Genomic DNA, 19566 nt, shown 5'->3' with positions numbered 1-19566 from the left:
TGCATTCTGACTTGGCATGACCTTTTTTCCTTTGTGTCTACCCTTCATCTCTTTAGCATGTGTGCTTTGCTGTATTCCTGCTCACCATCCTGAGAATCTAGCTTCAAAACCACTTGCTCTTTTCAAGCCTTCCTAACCAGCCTCTCTATACCAGCTGATGATCTCCATTCTGGCCGTGTCCTTTGGTTTCTTCAACTGGAAATAAATTAGGAAGATTTCAGTACCTCATTTCCTTCCGTAGTGATTGCTTTTTCCTTTTTTAACCTTCTTGCTGATCATTTAACTTAGATGTTACTGAGTTCCTGGTTAATCGCTAATGAAGTTATACCTACACAAGAGGGAGAAATCAGATATTTTGCTGATATCACACACACGTACACACACACACACACCCATGGAATGTATATAATATAGTATGTTCTGTACCTAAAAATTTAATGTATTACATATATTTTCTGTGTGTAATACATACTGTGATATAGGATATTAAATATAAAATTTGGTGTGTATAATGTCTCCTGATTTTTGGCTGACATGATATATAAAATATATGTTCTCTGTATATGCTATATATATAAAATTCTGATTGGGTAGGATAAGGAATTAATAGAGAAATATTTAGTAAAAGAAAAGGTTGGATTTTTCTGTAAATTTGCAAGTTTGACAGAAATTCCAGCATTTTGCATCTGTTTTTAAAGTTTGTAAATGTAACTTTATTAAGAGATATTCATCATGATATTTTCCTCTGTATAAGTTTGCACTTTTAGATTTTTAAAAGGAATATTTTCCCATCCCAAATCTAGCTGCTTTTAAGGAAATCTGTCCTGGTGGAATGGGTTATACGGTTTCTGGCGTTCATAGACGCAGGCCAATCCATCACCATGTAGGTAAAGGACCTGTATTTGTCAAGCCAAAGAACACTCAACCTGTTGCTAAAAGTACTCATCCTCCACCTCTCCCAGCCAAGGAAGAGCCAGTGGAGGCCCTGACCTTCTCCCAGGAACAGGGGCCAGGAGCGGCGGAGCCAGAAGGTGAGACTGGACATGGACCACGATCTAGCGACTGTCTGTGTGTCTTTGCTTTAGTTTCCCTGTTTATACCCTTTAGAACAAGGGTTTACAGCCTCGGCACTATTGGCAATTTGGGGTGGATAGTTTTTTGATGTGTGAGGGCTTGCTCTATGCCTTGGAGGAAGTTTAGCAACATCATCCCTGGCTTCTAACCTCTAGATGCCAGTAGTGCCTTCCCCCTTCCTGTTGCTGGAATCAAAAAGGTTCCCAAGGGAGTTCTCTTGGGGCTCCGTGGGTTAAGAACCCAACGTAGTATCTGTGGGGAAGTGGGTTCAATCCCTGCCTTCACTCAAGGAATTAATAGAGAAATAAGGTTAAGGATCCGGTGTTGCCACAGCTACTGCAAAAGTGGCAGATGCAGCCCAGATCCCCTGTTGCTGTGGCTATGGCATAGGTCTGCAGCTGCAGCTCCAATTCAATCCCTAGCCCAGAAACTTGCATATACCACAGATGTGGCCCTAAAAAGAAAAATAAATAAAAAATGTATGCAAGCATCGCTTTCTGTCCCCTGGGAGCAGATTACCCCTGATTGAGAACCACTGCTCCAGAGTAATGTGTACTTAGCAGGTGACAGGATTCCATGGTAATCTCAGGACATTGGCTTGTGTTTGGGAGCTACTGTTTATTCCTGGAGAGTGTTTTAGATCCTTCAGGGATGAGCTCAAATTCTTTCCTATGTCTAGAGGGCCATTTAATATGTATTCACTTTAAAAAGTGGAAACCATAGAGCTAAAAAAGTTAAAGCATCAGCTGAGCGTCCATGAAATAGAGTCCCACAGGCAGACAGGGATGAGGGGAGGCAATGAAGGAAGATAGGGTCAATGAAAGGGATCTTGGAGATCACCTAGTGAAGTCCCTTGATTCACATTTTGAGAAACCTGAGCCTTAGAGCTCCTGGCTTGCAGATGTCCTACAAAGAGTGTGTGATGGGAACAGGGAGCACATTTTTCCAAGGAAGTGGTTAAGGCCTCCTACTCCAGAGCGAAACTGGAGACAGTTGGCTCTGACTCTCTGGTGTTCAGAAAGACGGATTATCAATCTCTGTCTCTTCATGTAAACCAGCCTGTCCAGTGCTTCACATAGCTTCGTTACCACAAAAGTGCTCACCCCAGATGGGAGGAACAAAAATCTTAGCTGTGTGTGGAATATGTATTGGCTTTAATAAAGCTCTTGTTGGCTTTTCACAGTTGAGTCTTAGGTCAGAAGTCAGGGTGACAATTTGCAGGGTTTGTGAGGAGAGAAGGTGCCCAGGTTAGTGAGGCATTCGGAGCTTGGCAGGGTCCCCCTCCTGGTAGAGCAGCCTCTCTTCAGGGCTCTGAAACTCTGTATGGCCTTTCATTTGCTGCACTCATCCTTGCTTAGGCAAATCAGTTAGAACCTTACCTGGAGTTGATGATGTTGGCCAGTTTGCTCCTGTGCATTTGGCCAGATGTTTGCAACTCTTCTTCCAACACACAAGCAGAAGGATGGGCTCTGGTCCATATTCTGCCTCAAGCGTTTCTTGGTGGTAGGTTAGGCAAGGTAGAAGGTTAGCTGACTTTTCCTGACCACAAGAACATTGCAGCAGTGGTAACAATCTGGTGCCCTGATTGGTTTTTTTGAAGTTAATGCATCTACCAAATCTTTATAGCAGTGTTTATGGAGACATTGACTTGTAAGAAAAATCCCTGTGATTATTGACCTAAAGCTTGAAGACTAATACTAGGTACTGATTTTTGAAAAGTGTTCCAAAATAGAAAGCCATAATCGCTGCTACCCCCACCCTCTAATAATGTTGATGATTATGTAATATGTGATTTCTTCAACACATGAATGCTAATCTCTCATTAGATCTTTCTGGCTTGTGATTTTTTTCCCCACAATCTCGTTAGCATATCTTCCTGAAAATGCTCACAGGGATTCATTAAAGATCAGTATGCGTCAAGAATGCTGTACCCTTTCTTGTCTCCTATTGAAATAAGAGCATTCTTTTCTTTCTAAACAATGACATCAGAAAGCATTTCAAACATAATTTATTATGTTTAGGAGAAGTATAATGGAAACGGTTGTTTTCTAAGGCATGGGAAGTTCTACAAAATTGAGATTAAGCATGAGATAATGTACCAGGAAGTTCTGCCTCCTTTAACTTTTTTAGTTAATGAATGAGTTGGAAAGAACTTTATCACATCTGCTACCTGAGCTCTTATAATTGAGGAATGGTGTAATACACATACTTTTCCCGTCAGTCGTGTAAAATTCTCCAAAATGGTAGATGACCGTAATTCTGCATTTGACTGAGTTTGATTCTTAATCCTTTTGGATACATACTGGATTTCTGTTGCTCTTTAAAAATTGAAATATTATGTATTTCAGTATTTAAGACAGTGGACTCTCTTAAATTGTACTAATATCCTTCTTTCTTTTTTCGTTTTAGTGGCAACTGTACCTCCTGAGAAGGTAATGTATTCATTGTTTGTAAGGTGCTTTTTTTTAAAGCCTTAAATATATAATATGTCTGTTGTCCATCACATGGTTTAAGGAAATACAGAATTCATTCATTCAAAACATATTTATTGAGCACCAGCTGTATGACTGGCACTACTCTGAATGTTAGCAAACAATAGAGAACAAGTCAGACAAAACTCTTGTTCTCAAGGAACTTTAAGAAAATGACAGGACTGATGGGAATCAAGGGCTTAAATGGAGTTGACAGTGGCAATTCATGGCCTGGATCATCTATAGAAAGAAAGGTTCTGACACATTGATGTAATTCTGTATTCTAAGAGTACTTCTTCCCTGGGTGATGTACTTCTTAATTCAACTGAAATGTGACATGACATGCATTTTTTAATTAAACTGGGGTAGGAACAGAGCTTACCCTTGATATTTATAATCAAATACTGGGAAATTACTTCTTAAAAATTGTAGAGAAATTCTCATCTATTATTTTTGGGGGGCGCAAAATGGGACTGTGAATTGTAGAGATTTGTTAGTAGAAAATACAGGCATTTACTGGAGCCGTGTCCTATTTATGTAATACTGTTCCTTATCTGAATATTTCTTTATTTATAACATGAAAATTAGATGGTTATTAAATGTTTATACATTTGTGTATTGTTCATTCAGTTAGCAAGAATGCAGTTAAGCATTAGGATTTAGATGGGGCAATACATATGTAAATTATTATAAATAGTTTTAAAACTCTTTTGCTTATGAATATGGTAATAGAATAACATAATGTTGAAAGTGCTGAAAAAATCCAGAAAAAAGAGGCATGATTTTAGAGCATCTAATAAGGAAAAATGTTGTTATATTGACCCCCAAAGAAGCGCAATACATATGCATATTTTCCATGCGTATTTTTAGCTCTTGGATAGCATCTCTAAAGATCCCTGACAGTAGTTTGCAATTTTGTTGATTCTGAATTGAGTTCTGGTTGATAAGTGGGAGGAATCATTTAGCATATGAGCAGGTCAGCCAGCTCCCTGACAGCCTCATCCTCTCTGAGTTTTGTTCTTCATTGTTTATGATGGCGTTTATGGTAATTCTCATAAAGTGGCCCTGAAAGTTTTCTTGTGTACTTTTCCTGCGGTTTATTTGGAGAGGAGGCAGTGGGGAAAATGCACCCCTAGACTTGGCTTGACTTTTTGCAGAGATCTCATGATACTAAAGACTGATGAAGAGAGAGGGTGGTTTGGTGCTGAGAAATTATATGTGCCAAGGTGTCGTGGAGGGGGCAGACTGCGAGAGGGCAATTAGGGTTGCAGGAGAGACTGATTTGAAAGAGAACTTGAGTTGCTTTGGAAGGGTCGGAACCAAACTGCAATTGCAACTGATGAGGAGATACCCTGATCCTCACCCAGACCCTCCTTGTCAAGTGGAGAAGTGGCATTGATTAGGAAGTTGGCTGCCCCGTGCTGACAGAGGAAATTGTGTCTGTAAGCTTTGGGAGGACCCTGGTTATGGTCCTCTCCTTGCTGGCGTTGACCATGGGGCTGCAATTAAGACTGAGATCACCTTTTAATAGGTAATAGAAAAGCTAGTCACTATTCCTAAGAAGAGAAGAAAATGTGGGAAAAGGTACTGTTTAGTGTTTCTAGACGATGCATCATTCAGGATTAACTGAGATAGAAAGAGGAAGCTTAAGAGAACGATGAGATGACTACAGTAAACTGAGAATGGTGAGAGCAGTGGGGGTTGTGGATGTGGAAAAAGGCAACAAATAGAAGGCATAGCGGCGATGCGCATGGCTTGGAATTAGGACCGAAAGATCAAGGACAAAAACAGGACTTTAAACCTGGATGGATCAGAATTCACATCATGGTGCAGCAGAAACAAATCTGACTAGGATCCCTGAGGATGCAGGTTCGATCCCTGGCCTCGCTCAGTGGGTTAAGGAGCCAGCATTGCCATGAGCTATGGTGTAGACAGAAGTGAAGAAGTTGGAATGGCAGCCTGGATGGATTGGGGAAGAGAGGGATTTGAGGTATTTGTGGAATATCTAAAAGGAGTTACTCTGTAAGCACTCATGCCTGCAAAAGTGGGTCATTGATAGATATTGGACAGGATGTCTGCTTTATAAAAAGTAGGAGAGGCTATAGAAAAGGTGATAAGGAAATTTAGGAGAAAAAGTAGAATGGAAACAGAGGCCAGGAGACTGAGCTTTCTGGAAGGTGACAGTAATTAAAGCAAGCGAGGGAAGGAATGACCACATCATCTGATGAACACTGTTAGAGGGGTGGTGATGTGAGGGCTCCCCCCACACTGCTGTGGGTGAGGACACAGATCCTTATCTAGCCTCATTGTTCAGTCTTGGGGAGTTCTAAAGAGCTGTAACTGCAAAATGAGCCATGGATGTCAGTCTCTTTTTTTTGCTTGTGGTTGAGGGGACAGGAGTGGGCAACAGGACAGGAGTTCGAGGCAGCTCAGGATGCACGTCCAAGTCCCGGGTTTTCTGTTGCTCTGGTGACGAGAGGTGGAGGTATAAAGTTACTGCAATGACTGATGGGCTTAAAATATTTTGAGGTACCATGTGTTCCTTTGTTGTGACACACCTGTATCCATTGTTGAATCTGCAAAGTATAGCTTCTTATTTTATGTGGGCAGAAGCCACGTGTGAATGAGGTGACAGTTTAGTTCTCCCCTGGGGTGAGTTCTGCTTGTTTCAGATCAAATGTGGGCCCCTGAGCCAAGGCATTTGTCTAAAATGTCTGAAGATCTTAGAGAACAGACTTGTGGTTGCCAAGGGGGAAAGGGAGGGCGTGGGATGGCCTGGGAGTTTAGGGGTTCATAGAGGCAAACTATTATATTTAGAATGGACAAGCAATGATACAGGACAGGGAACCATGTCCTATCTCCTGGGATAGCCCATGATGAAAAAGAATATTTAAAAAAGACTGTATGTATATGTATGACTGAGTTGTTTTGCTGTACAGCAGAAATTGGCACAACATTATAAATCAACTTTATATTTCAATTAAAAAAATCTGAGGAGGTCTTTTGTTTTGGGCCCCCAGGGAAAAGGTTTGCGTTGAGGGTATGTCTGCAGCACTGCTGGGAAAACTCAAGGGCTAGCTATACTACCAGCACAGCAATAGTTGTTGTTGTTGTTGTTTAATTGCACAGCTTTTTGTATAATGCCCTGTGATATTTGTTGCCTTTCTAAGAGTAGAATTAATTAAATAAAAATAGTAATATATGAAAGTGAAAAATCCCTTCTTTCAGTTCTTTTTTTTTTTTCCTTCTTAATACAACCATCCAGGAAATACCTTCATTGGATCAAGAGAAAACCAAACTTGAGCCTGGTCAACCCCAGCTCTCTCCAGGCATTTCAACCATTCATCTGCATCCACATTTTCCAGGTAGCCTGTGTTGATCTGTGCTATTTGTAAGGGTATCCTGAAGACAAGAGTAAAATGAGGATTTGTTGTGTGTCTTTGATTTCAAAGTTTTAATCATGAGAATTCCTAAGAGAAGTGAAATGTGCAAAATACATTTATGTACATTAATACACTCATACAGGGTTAGTGTAAACATGGTATAGTCCGTCCTTCTTTATCTGCAGTTTCACTTTCTAATGTCGGGTGCAGCCTGAAAATAGTTAATGGAAAGTTACAGAAGTAAACAATTCATAAGTTTTAAATCATGCATTGTTCTGAGTAGCGTGATGAAATCTCAAGCCGTCCTGCTCCATCCTGCCTGGGACGTGACTCATCCTTTTGTCCAGTATCCATGCAGTATATGCTTCCTGCCCATTATATAGGGTTTTATATATATGTATAGGGTTTGGCACTCTCTGTGATTTCAGGCATCCCCCGAGGGAGGCAAGTGTTAGAAGATAACCCCTGAAAGTGAGGGGGAGTACTGTATTCTAAGTATTATAATGGTAAAATGTTTTCACCATTTTCCGTGGTCAGGAGTAGTATACATTATTAGAACATTACTGAGGCTCATCATTTGATGAAGGGTCATTTTTCTTGGCTTCTGAATTGCTCTCAGTTATCCTTGCTCAGTGTTGAAACCAGGGCAATAAACCCATCCCATGAGCTTGAGGGACCTATGGCTGTTTTAATATGCAAGAATTACTGTGGTGTGTTGTTAGATTAAATTATGCTTGCATTTTGAAATGGGATCTCAATGCCCTTAACCGGCTTTAATTTTCATTTTATTCCCCCCCTTCTCATACAGTAGTGATTGAAAAAACATCACCTCCTGTGCCTGTGGAAGTAGCTCCAGAAGCTTCGACGTCAAGTGCCAGCCAAGTCATTGCACCTACTCAAGTAACAGGTATGTGCAGGATTGATGTTACAGTGCCTGTGGAAGAGACTGTGGATGTGAACTTCATTTTAAATGTAGTGTCAACATTGTATCATGTATATATAAGATTTTTCATGGCAGGATTAGACGTAATAGCATATATTTGGAAATAATCTAAATATTATTTAAAAGGAGGAATATGTTTAAATAAGTTATGATAAGTATATAGCAGAATATCATATAACTAGTAATGTTTTAAAAGAATATTTAATGTCATGAGGAGATGCTTATGCCATAATACTAAGAAATACAGAACAAAGTGATTCCAGTGTTATTTTTTAAATGTTTACAAACACAGAAAAAGAGAAAGTCATCCAAGTGTTTAATCATCCCCAGTTAATAGGATCATGGATAATCATTATGCTCTTCAATATGTTTTTATATGTTTTCAACATCCTTTATAGTAAATGTGTTATTTTCATCATTAGTGACAAATTATTAAAATTTATCATAATTTGAAACCAACAGCCTAAAAGTTGTTCATTGGTTGGAGTATGGTGCTCTTTTCACAATGTATATGCATAGTGAGGTCTTATGCATCAGCAAAAAGAATACTAATAGAAAAATGATGATATAATATAATTAGGCAATTCACAGAGAAAAAAATACCAAGAAACATATATATAATAGGAAATTTCAACTTTACCAGTAGTCAAAGAAATGCACATTAAAAGGCGAATTCTTTATTCTTAGCAAATTAGTATTTAATTTTTTCTAAAGTGAAATTGAGCCTCTCAAACATTGCTGAAAGGAAAGTAAACTAGTTCAACTTTTCTGGAAAGCACAAACTGCTAGTATGTATCAAGAACTTGAGGAGTTCCCGTCATGGCTCAGTGGAAACGAATCCGACTAGGAACCATGAGGTTGCAGGTTCCATTCCTGGCCTCACTCAGCAGGTTAAGGATCTGGCATTGCCCTGAGCTGTGGTTTAGGTCACAGATGTGGCTTGGATCTGGCATGGCTGTGACTGTGGCTGTGGCCGGCTGCTGTAGCTCCAATTAGACCCCTAGCTTGGGAACCTCCATATGCCGTGGATATGGCCCTAAAAAGACCAAAAAAAAAAAAAAAAAAAACTTGAAAAATGTTTAAGACTTTTAACTCAGTAATCTCATAAAAAGAAAACCAGTGTAAGGAAATAATGTCCCCTGAACTTCTATAATGGTTTGTATAAATGGATACTTAGCATAGCATCATGTATAATAGAGAAAATGGAAAAAAAACCTATTTAACTCTAGGGAAATAGGTGATTATATCTACACTGAAACATTAAGCTACCATCAAATACTACAGTATTTTTGCAGAATTTTTATTGAAATCTAGCAGAAAAATGGTCAAAAGACATTGATAAATGCAAAATAAAGTATGTAAAAATGAAAAATGTCGAGTATTAAACCAGTGGTATAAAAAAGACATATATAAATTGAGAAATGCTAGAAGAAAAGTATTAACCAAGTATTAACAGTGATTATTTTTTGTAGTGGGATCTGAGGTTTGGGTATTGTTTCATTTTAGGATTTTTTGTGTGTTCCACAGATTCTAATGTAGAAAAATATATTTATAATCATAAAATATCACTAAGATATATCATAAAAACTTAACCTCATGGTACCCTTACAGGGTGAGATGGGCAGTGTATAGCAGGAGAATCTAATGGAGGAGATTGCAGCCCCTGTTAGAAGTTTACCTTCCACAAACATGAGTTGCATCATTTCAAATAGAAATGTGCTTGGTCAGATGTGTTCGTTGGTTGGAGCATGGTGATCTTTTCACAATGTATATGCATAAAGTATCAAGTTGCACACCTTAAATACATACAATTGTATGGTTTTTTTAAAAAGGAGTTCCCATCATGGTTCAATGGTTAACGAACACGACTCGCATCCATGAGGACTTGGGTTCAATCCCTGGTCTTGCTCAGTGGGTTAAAGATCTGGCGTTGCGGTGATGAGCTGTGGTGTAGGTCACAGATGCGGCTACAGCTCCAATTTAACCCCTAGCTTGGGAACCTCCACATGCCATGGGTGCGGCCCTAAAAAGACAAAAGAAAAACCAACCAACCAAAACAAAACAGGAGGAGTTCCCATTGTGACTCGGTGGGTTAAGAACCCGACATAGTGTCCATGAGGCCACAGGTTCAATCCCTGGCCTTGCTCAATGGGTTAAGGATCAGGCGTTGCCATAAGCTGTGACTTGGTTCGCAGATTCAGCTTGTATCTGGTGTTGCTGTGGCGTAGGCTCCAGCTACAGCTCTGATTCTACTTGCAGGTGCAGCTGTTAAAAAACAAAACAAAGCAAAAACAAAAAATAGGAGTTCCCTGGTGGCCTAATGGTTAAGGACTTGGCATTGTCACTGCTGTGGCACAGGTTTGATCCCTGGCTCAGGAACTTCACCGTGCTTTGGGTACAGCCAAAACCAAACAAACAAAAGACCTCAAAAACTGTTACCCATTTCGTTGAAATTGTGCATGCAATTTCTCTTAGATATTTGAATTGGTATGGCATACTGGAAAGTGTCTTTAAAATGCACTTCTGTCCCAAGGTCCTAAGTAGTGCAGAGTCATACCATGGACTGGGCAGTGTGCTTTCACCCACTTCAAGGATACTGTCCGGGTGCACTTGCTCCCAGAGCCATGGCTTTTCCTACATTAATGCAGGGCCACTGCTCTTTGGTTTTATTATAAACACTGAGTAAAGTGATATAGAAATGTTAGCTATTCTAAGTATTTCTAATGATTACAATGAAATGCTTGTGATTTTCTAAAAAATGGCTGTGGTTAAAATTGTTATTCTCTGTTCTGAAGTCATGTCTCTGTCTACCCACTTGATTAAACACATCTGAGAGACTCCGCTATGCATTACAAGGCATACAAACATGTAATACACCATCTCGGTCAGCAAGGATCTTCTCATTGTTTAGATCAATGTTAAAAAGAAAAATTGCAGTGTGTCCATGTAATTCACTAGTTCTTTCAAGTATTCAATTTCCATTTTCCAGTGGGAAGGCATACTTTTGTGCCTTTTTAACAATGGCTGATCAGTGTGGACAGACTTCTTGCAAACTAGCTTTGTAGAGGTTAATTAAGCTTGGCTAGATAAATGCAGTTTCATCATTTAAATGCAGCTGTGTAAGGAATGACAAATTGCAGTTACTCAGCTTCGACTGAACTATAGAGCTGATTTGAAAAAAATGAAAGTAGCTGTGCTATACGAAGTTGTTAGGAGACAACTTAATTTGAGTTTGGCAGAGCTACAGGGCTAACATCTGCTCTGACATGTTTGAAGCACGAGCATTTCCTTCCAGGAAACAAGTGACATTGAAATTTCATTTTCATGCAGCATTTGTAGGTGCTCTTACTTCCTATGGTAAAAGAATCTTTCTGAAACAACCCATGGAGAGAACATTGGAAATAGTCATTGGATTTAAAGGGTTTGCGGTTTTGGAGATATGCTATGTAATTTACACTAGAACAAGGCTGTTTTGTATCAAATTTAATTTAAATCAAAAATTATGGATGTTTCCATTGGTTTTGATGAGAGAGCCAAACATGTAAATTAAGGAGCAATCTGATCAATTCTCTCCAGAACATTAGGCGGTGTTTTTTTTTTTTTTTCTAGAACACAAAGGAGGTAAATGTTTGTCACCACGGGTTTCATCCATAAATGAAGAAAGGAATAGAATAATAAGTAGGCATCTACAATAAATAAAATCAGCTCCGCATTGCTTAGCGATGATATCATTACGATGGTGAGAGTGGAAGTAGCCTTTGCAGATTTCATCAGATTTAATTTGACTTGCAATCATTATGAAGTGATCCACATATTTTCAGGGAATAAGTGTGATATTTTCCACTCTTAGCAGCTGAGTTGGTGGCTTGCAATACTATTGGCATACTGTTTCCAAATAAATTATACATTTCAGCATATAAATTCTTGATTTAGCATAGTGTCTTAATAGCTCAAGGATAGATTGGAAAATCAAACCTTTGTTTCTCTGGCAAGTATTTACCAAGTGGAAACATCTGCTTCGATTGTTGTGGGACAATTAATGCTCATTGTGGGGCAGTTAGGAAGCCAGGGCATTTTTATAAACCTTTCCATGGGATGCCTTCCTTTGACTCTTCCTAAACTTTCTCCATGGCCCTTGTAGACCCACCAAAAATTATTCTTTGACATACATGACTGCCCTGTTTAAACCTTTGTAATCATTATGGTCCAAATGTTATAAAAACTCTTGCTCATCACGTCTTTTCCAGATCTCAGAAACGACCCCTTTATAAAAACATTTGTCCCTAATGCATATTACCAGCATCATTACAGCTGCAATAAGCTGTGCATACTAATGGAAAATGAACTTTATGTCAAAGCGTCATGCTTTAGTATTTCCAGCTCTGTTTGTCTATTTATTTTGAGTATTCACATGATGAGGGAAAAAAACTAAAGGTCAGCATACTCATGGTCATATTTTGCCAAAAGCTTTCTTTTTCATTTAATTCTTTAAAATGTAATAAAGACACCAAATTCTTAAATCCACCCCTGGCCTTGTTGTCAGGATAAATGGAGCATTTGGTTTTCCATTGGCTCTTGGTCTTGACTCTTTTTCCAAATTCTAAACGGACTCTAGGGAAAGAAACAGGTCCTTGGCCAGGTACAGGTGAAGGTGTTTCAGGGGCCATATTTAGCATGAAGACTAGGATGGTCCTTCAAACCAGGGAACATGTGATGGGTGCTGTGAAGGAGGACTCTTAGATGAGTCCCGTGGGAGCAGTCTCTTGATCTCTGGGAAACCAGACATGCTTTAGAAGACAGGACATTATCATTAACTGGAGTGCCCTGAAGACCAGCAATTAGTGTTTCCTGTTCGAGGCTTTGCTGAATTCCCAGTGCTCATGTGGATGCAGTCAGCATGTACAGAGAAATGTATGCTTTGACGTGAATTGACGCTTTCCATGGGAACAGGGTCACATGCCTATGTGTGAGTGACCTCTGAGAAAAATGTGAAACATAATGTCTTTGCCCCCCAAAACACAGAAAAAGCCAAAAACTTTCAGTTTCAAGACAGTGCCTTCAGGATTCACCTTTCCATGTAACATATATGTGCTCAAGAATGAAAGTACAACAGACAAGGAGGAAAAGCACAGGAAGAGGTGGTTAGGAGATATGCCTTTTTTTTTTTTTTTTTTACACTTTAAAATAGGAATGCCAATAATTTATTTTTTACCTTAAAAATGGTGTTGATCTTTTTTTTTTTTGGCTTTGGTTTTGAGATGTGGTTGACACATAACACTATATAAGTTTAAGATGTACAGTGTGTTGTCTGATAATTTATATTTTTCACTGTGATTACTGCAGAAGCATCAGCTGACAACCCTATCATACCCCATACTTTTCTTTTTTTGTGTTGATAACAGTTAAGATCGAGTCTTTTCTCTCACACTGAGTGAAGGAAGTCAGAAAGAGAAAGACAAATACCATATGATATCACTTATATCTGGAATCTAATATATGGCACAAATGAACCTTTCCATAGAAAAGAAAATCATGGATTTGGAGAACAGACTTGTGGTTGCCAAGGGGAAGGGGGAAGGAGTGGGATGGATTGGGAGCTTGGGGTTAATAGATGCAGACTATTGCCTTTGGGAATGGATTAGCAATGAGATCCTGCTGTGTAGCTCTGGGAACTATGTCTAGTCACTTATGATGGAGCATGATAATGTGAGAAAATAGAATGTATACATGTATGTGTAACTGGGTCACCATACTGTACAGCAGGAAAAAATAATGTATTGGGGAAATTAAAAAAAGAAATATATTTTTTAAAAAAGATTGAGTCTCTTAGTACCATTGGAGTTTATAATAACAGTATTGTTGACTATAATCTGATAAACTTTTTGGTGAGCACTGAAGGGAAGCAGAGGTGTTGGGAAGTTAAGATTTTTTTTTTTTAATGTAGAAGGGTGGAATCCTCATAGCAAATGGATAAAAGGAATCTCTGAGGACAAACTGATAAAAGTTCCATTCACAGAGGTCTCTCGTGGCACAGCAGCCATTCTAAGGATCTGGCATTGTCACTGCAGCAGCTTGGGTTGCTGCTGTGGCGCTGGGTGATCCCTGGCCCAGGAACTTCCCCATGCCGTGGGTATTGCAAAAAAAGTTATATTCATCACTTGAGTTAAAAAAAAAAAAATGGAACAATGCAGAAGTCAAGTATATGTTAGTAAATGTCCGTTTACTGCTTTGATGTATTTCTTAGTACCCTCTAGTGGTGTCAGAGTGGCATTTTCTCACATATGTTTGTGTGAACAGGGATCAGTGTTTTCAAGCTACATCTTTATATACATAATCTATGAAGTAATCAGCTAAAAATGCTCAAATTTCCCTCATAAATATTTCAACCTCATAGCTCCTATTTTAAATGCTAGATTGGAAGGAAAGGCAACTGTTGTTCATTTCTTAGGACTAAGAAGTTAAAATTCTTAACATTTCTTCTATCTTAAAGCTGACTTAAAAAGAAACAATTTAAATATGTTGGCACGCGGGCATAGGAATGTATCTCATTTGAATTAAGTAGCACTCATTTTTGAAGACTTTTATTCACACAGGTAAAAATTTCATTCTAAAGCTATGCCTAAAAAAGGACAAATAAATATTTAGTAATCAACAGATTGGTAGGCGCGAGGGTTGGGGAAGTGAGTAGTGATCAAGCATTTCCTGAACCCCCCCCCATGCATAACCTTCTAATTAGTTCTGAATTCTTATGTCCAGTATCTTAAGCCATATCCTAGTTCTTATTTTTACAAATTTGATCATTATGCTGGTTCTATTTTAAGAAAATGGCAGAAATGAACATAAAGGAGGTAAATCCAAATACCAATAATTTCCGAAGAAGGCACCTACCTATGTTAAGAATAGATAGTTGAAGATGTGCCTCTCCCACTGTTCTACTAAAGAGTTCTTATAAACAGAGAAGAGAATTCTTACTGAGGTCTAGGAGTAGAACCTGGAGAAGATTTCCTTTTACCTTCAGATTTTTTTGATTTTCGCAATTTATGAATTTTTTTCCATTTTAGTAGACTTACAGTGTTCTGTCAACTTCTACTATGCAGCAAAGTGACCCAGTCAAACATATACTTTTTCTCACATTATCCTCCATCATGTTCCATCACAAGTGACTAGATGTAGTTCCCTGTGCTATAGAGCAGGACCTCATTGCTTATCCCCTCTAAATGCGATAGTTTACATCTGTTAACACTAGACATCCCACTCCCTCCCCCTTGGCAACCACAGTCTGTTCTCCATGTCCATGATTTTCTTTTCTGTGGAAAGTTTCATTTGTGTTGTATATTAGATTCCAGATATGCGATATCATATGGCATTTGTCTTTCTCTTTCTGACATTTCACTCAGTATGAGAGTCTCTAGTTCCATCCATGTTGCTGCAAATGGCATTATTTTGTTCTTTTTTAGACTGAGTAGTATTCCATTGTGTATATATACCACATCTTCTTAATGCATTCATCTGTCAATGGACATTTAGGTTGTTTCCATGTCTTGGCTATTGTGAATAGTGCTGCAGTGAACATATGGGCGCATGTATCTTTTTCAAGGAAATTTTTGTTCAGATACATGCCCAAGAGTGGGATTGCTGGTCATATGGTAGTTCTATAATTAGTGTTCTGAGGTATCTCCAAACTGTTCTCCATAGTGGCTGTACCAGTTGACATTCCCACCAACAGTGCAGGAGGGTTCCCTTTTCTCTACACCCTTTTCAGCATTTGTTATTTATTGACTTGTTAGTGACCGCCATTCTGACAGTTGTGATTTTTAATGGCTGCACAGCATATGGAAATTCCTGGGCCAAGAGTTGAATTGGAGCTATACCTGGGGCTTACTCCACAGCCATGGAAACACCGGATCTGAGCCCCATATGCGACCTGTGCCACAGCTTGCAGCAATACCACATTCTTAACCCACTGAGCAAGGCCAGGGATCAAACCCACATCCTTGTGGGCACTATATCAGCTTCTTTTGTTGTTTCATTTTGTTTTTTGGTTTCCCCTCAGCATGTGGAATTCCTGGGATAGGGATCAGATCATCAGCAATGCTGGATCCTTAACCCACTGTGTGGGGCTGAGGATTAAACTTATGTCCCAGTGCTCCAGAGATGCCACCCATTCTGTTGTGCCACAGTAGGAACTTATGTCAGGTTCTTAACCCCCTGAGCCACAATGGAAACTCCCCAAATTATAAATTTTTTAAAGAAAGACTTTTCTGATTATAAAAGTAATAACATCTGCTCATTGTAGAAATTTGAAAAATAGGTAAAAATATAAAGAAGGCAGTATCAATCCCCATAATGCTACATTTAGATTTATTTCCTTCCAGTCTTCTTTTCTGTGTATAAAATAATTTAGATCATACCCTATATTAAAATTTTTACCCAGCTATAATCACTTACAAATAAGCCTTTTCCTAGCCTATTAGTGATTATATAATAATCTATGCCATGTATGTATCATAGTTTGTTTTGTGTTATTATCAGCCACTTAAGTTTAAGCAACCATGATAATCACCTGTGTTTTTAGCTTTTGGATTTTTTTTTTTTGTAATTTGATATTACTGACTCTAAACAATCTATTTTTTCTGACAGTGCATTATCATAAATAGGCTCACTGAAGATGTAACTAATTTGTAAATGTGTGGTTTTCTTAAAATCCAAGTGTTTTGTATAAAAGGCTGCAGCTCTGGGGTCATGTGCTTCCTTTTAAACATAGCAACTTTTCAAATGACTTGCATCAGTTGTCTTCAAATCACAGCACAGTGAATAACACTTGATGAAAAATGAATGTGGTCTGGGTTTTGGAGAGCAACCTCAACCCCAATGTAGGTCACTTCCATAGTGAATTTTTGCTAAAGCACTGTTTTTCACATCTTTTTTCAGAACTCACAGTGGGTTATTGGTGACATGCCTATTTTTCTTTTCATTCAAACCATAGACAAAGGTGTGATTTAGCTTATCATGCTCAAGCCCCTGGTCTTCTTCCATAGTCACTTGGGTTCATCCACGGTCTAATATTTTGATGCTGATATTCTTGATGCTTGGTATTCTGTTCCTTTATTTCTGCAGTTGCTGGACAGGGTTCTGAAATCTATAGCATTGCTGGTTACATGTCAGTCTTCTGAGCTGTGTAGAAATCAACCATTATATGTAGGGCTTTGCTAAGGCAGGTATACTTGCTCAGGTGTTTGAAAACCGTATGTGAGGTGTGTGAACCTTAGCCATATGGTGGCATTGGTAAATGTGAGTTATTTTTCTTTGAAAAGGCATCCTCCTTATTTAAAATTGATGACGGTGAAATAATAGCCCTAGGTAGTATTGTTATAAATGTGTTGTTTCTTTGTTATATATTCTTAAATGACTTTGAGTAGAAATAACCCAGTAATTAGTATTAAAGGCTGAATTTTATTGAGCACATATAATATGCCAGGCATTGGGTTGCATGTATTATTTAGGTTATCTCTTTTGAACCTCACACTCTGACGTTGGTGCTCTGATAATTCTCCTTTACACATGCAGAAAAGTGAGGTTTAGATGAAATAACTTGCTCCTTGTTACAGAGCTAAGAAAACCTGTGCTATCTCCAAGCCTGGGCTTCTGAGCACCTCCACCCCTACTATAATACTGTACATCCTTACAAAGGTCTCACAAAAAAACAGAGTAATTCACCTCAGAAGGTCCCCTTTGAGTCCTCAGGTCCTTTTGGTAATAAAGTGGTTTTGGTTTTTGTTTATCTTTGGCTTTTTAGGGCCTCACTTGCAGCATATGGCAGTTCCCAGGCTAGGGGTAAAATCGGAGCTGCAGCTGCCAGCCTATGCCACAGCCACAGCAATGCAGGATCCAAGCCCAGTCTGAGACCTACACCACAGTTCACAGCAACACCGGATCCTTAACCCATGAGCAAGGCCAGGGATTGAACCCGCAACCTCATGGGTACTAGTTGAATTCATTACTGCTGAGCCATGATGGGAACTCCAATAAAGCATGTTTTGATGGCCTTCACCCACTAGGAACTCCTCTGACCTCACCTTCACCACAGCCTGTGTCTCTGAGTGGGGCGAGGACTTGGGACTATCTTCTCAGGCTTCATAGAAGAAGCATGTTTCATGCAGGAATCAGGAGAGTAAGGGAGGAAGTGAGCAGGGAAGAAGATTCTGTATTCTACCAGTATAAATAAAATATGCTCCTGCAGAAACTGGCAAATTGAGTAAGTTGCATCTAGAAGTTTTATTTCGGTTAGAAGTGGTAAATCTTTCTGGAGAATTAATAAGACATTTGGGAGGAGGTTGAATATATTTTTGGAACTTGAATTTGGCCTGCTAAAAATAGAAAGTTACCACCTAGTTCTTAGCAGGAGAAATCATATGATTTGAACTGGAAAGGATAGAAACTCATGGTAGGCCATCTTGGAAGTTAAGATTTGATTATCATGTCCATCCTGGCCTCTTTCTGAATTTCCACCTTCTCCAGTTCATCTTAGAAGCTGTTTCATGGAGTTCCCTTGTGGCACAGCAGGTGAAGCCTCTGGCTTTGTCACCACAGTGGCTCAGATTGCAGCTGCGCCATGGGTTCGATCCCTGACCCAGGAACTTCCGCATGCCATGGATGTGGTCAAAACTTAATTACTCAGAATAAAGAAGTTGTTCCATTAGGAATTATTGATGACCTCAGCTGGAACTAACTGACCAATTATAAAGTAATCAAATGAATTCATACTTGATTTTCGAGGTTCCCTTTTGTTTTCTAATTGCATACCTGGCAATAAAGGTGGTCGGGAAACACAAAGTAATGGTTTGCAAGTAGCAATGAAATCTTTGTTTATATCTGTTTTTCCCCTACATTTTTTTTTTATTTTCAAAGAAATCAATGAATGTACTGTGAACCCTGACATCTGTGGAGCAGGACACTGTATTAACCTGCCAGTGAGGTATACCTGTATATGCTACGATGGCTACAAGTTCAGTGAGCAGCAGAGGAGATGTGTTGGTAAGAAGGCACTTTTGGTAGATGAAATGATTAAATAGCAAATATTTGCACATTAACAACATTTTCTATGATGGGGGAAATGTTATTGTGTTTAATTTTTTTAATGAGCAGCAGAGAAGATGTGTTGGTAAGAAGGCACTTGAAATGATTAAATAGCAAATATTTGCACATGAACAATGTTTTCTATGATGGGGAAAATGTTATTGTGTTTAATTTTTTTTTAATTTTTATCCCTGAGCTAAGGGTACTCAAAAAAAGGTTTGCTAAACTCCTAGGAGGCCCTCACCTCTTGGTTCACTGCCACCTGCTTTGCCAAGTGTAATACAATAATATAAAGGTGAAATAAATTCCTTAATTCCACACAGGTTTTCAGGTAAAGAATATAAAATAATTAAGAGATCTAGGAAGTTCCCTTCATGGCTCAGTGGTTAAGGAACCCAACTAGAATCCATGAGGATGCATGTTCGATCCCTGGCCTCACTCAGTGGGTTAAGGATCTGGCATTTTCCTGAGCTGTGCTGTAGGTTGCAGACATGGCTTGGATCCTGTGTTGCTGTGGCTGTGGCGTAGGCTGGCAGCTATAGCTCCGATTCGACCCCTCGCCTGGGAATGTCCATATGCCATGGGTGTGGCCGTAAAAAGTGGGGGAAAAAAAAGATCT

The 19566-nt window shown here is 39.0% G+C and overlaps 1 protein-coding gene across 50 annotated transcripts in view; it reads left to right on the top strand.

Moving 5' to 3' along the window:
* LTBP1 (latent transforming growth factor beta binding protein 1) overlaps positions 1 to 19566 on the top strand; it is a 523079-nt gene that overhangs the window by 380527 nt on the left and 122986 nt on the right. For 17 of the 50 annotated variants that reach the window (XM_085019627.1, XM_085019619.1, XM_085019620.1 and 14 more), the window contains 5 exons: positions 963 to 1031; positions 3484 to 3506; positions 6811 to 6910; positions 7737 to 7835; positions 18780 to 18905. In XM_085019627.1, coding sequence (XP_084875753.1) covers positions 963 to 1031; positions 3484 to 3506; positions 6811 to 6910; positions 7737 to 7835; positions 18780 to 18905 — 417 coding nt within the window. Of the gene's footprint in view, positions 1 to 803; positions 1032 to 3483; positions 3507 to 6810; positions 6914 to 7736; positions 7836 to 18779; positions 18906 to 19566 lie in introns of all 50 variants that reach the window. The other 33 variants (XM_085019610.1, XM_085019607.1, XM_085019633.1 and 30 more) reach the window with 5 other exon arrangements.

The sequence above is a fragment of the Sus scrofa genome, chromosome 3 (assembly GCF_054392235.1).
Source record: "Sus scrofa isolate SSC_HxYL_T2T_F1_AM1 chromosome 3, Sscrofa_HxYL_maternal_Yorkshire_Landrace_v2.0, whole genome shotgun sequence".
Taxonomy (NCBI): Eukaryota; Metazoa; Chordata; class Mammalia; order Artiodactyla; family Suidae; genus Sus; species Sus scrofa.
This window is presented reverse-complemented; position numbering and strand designations above follow the sequence as displayed.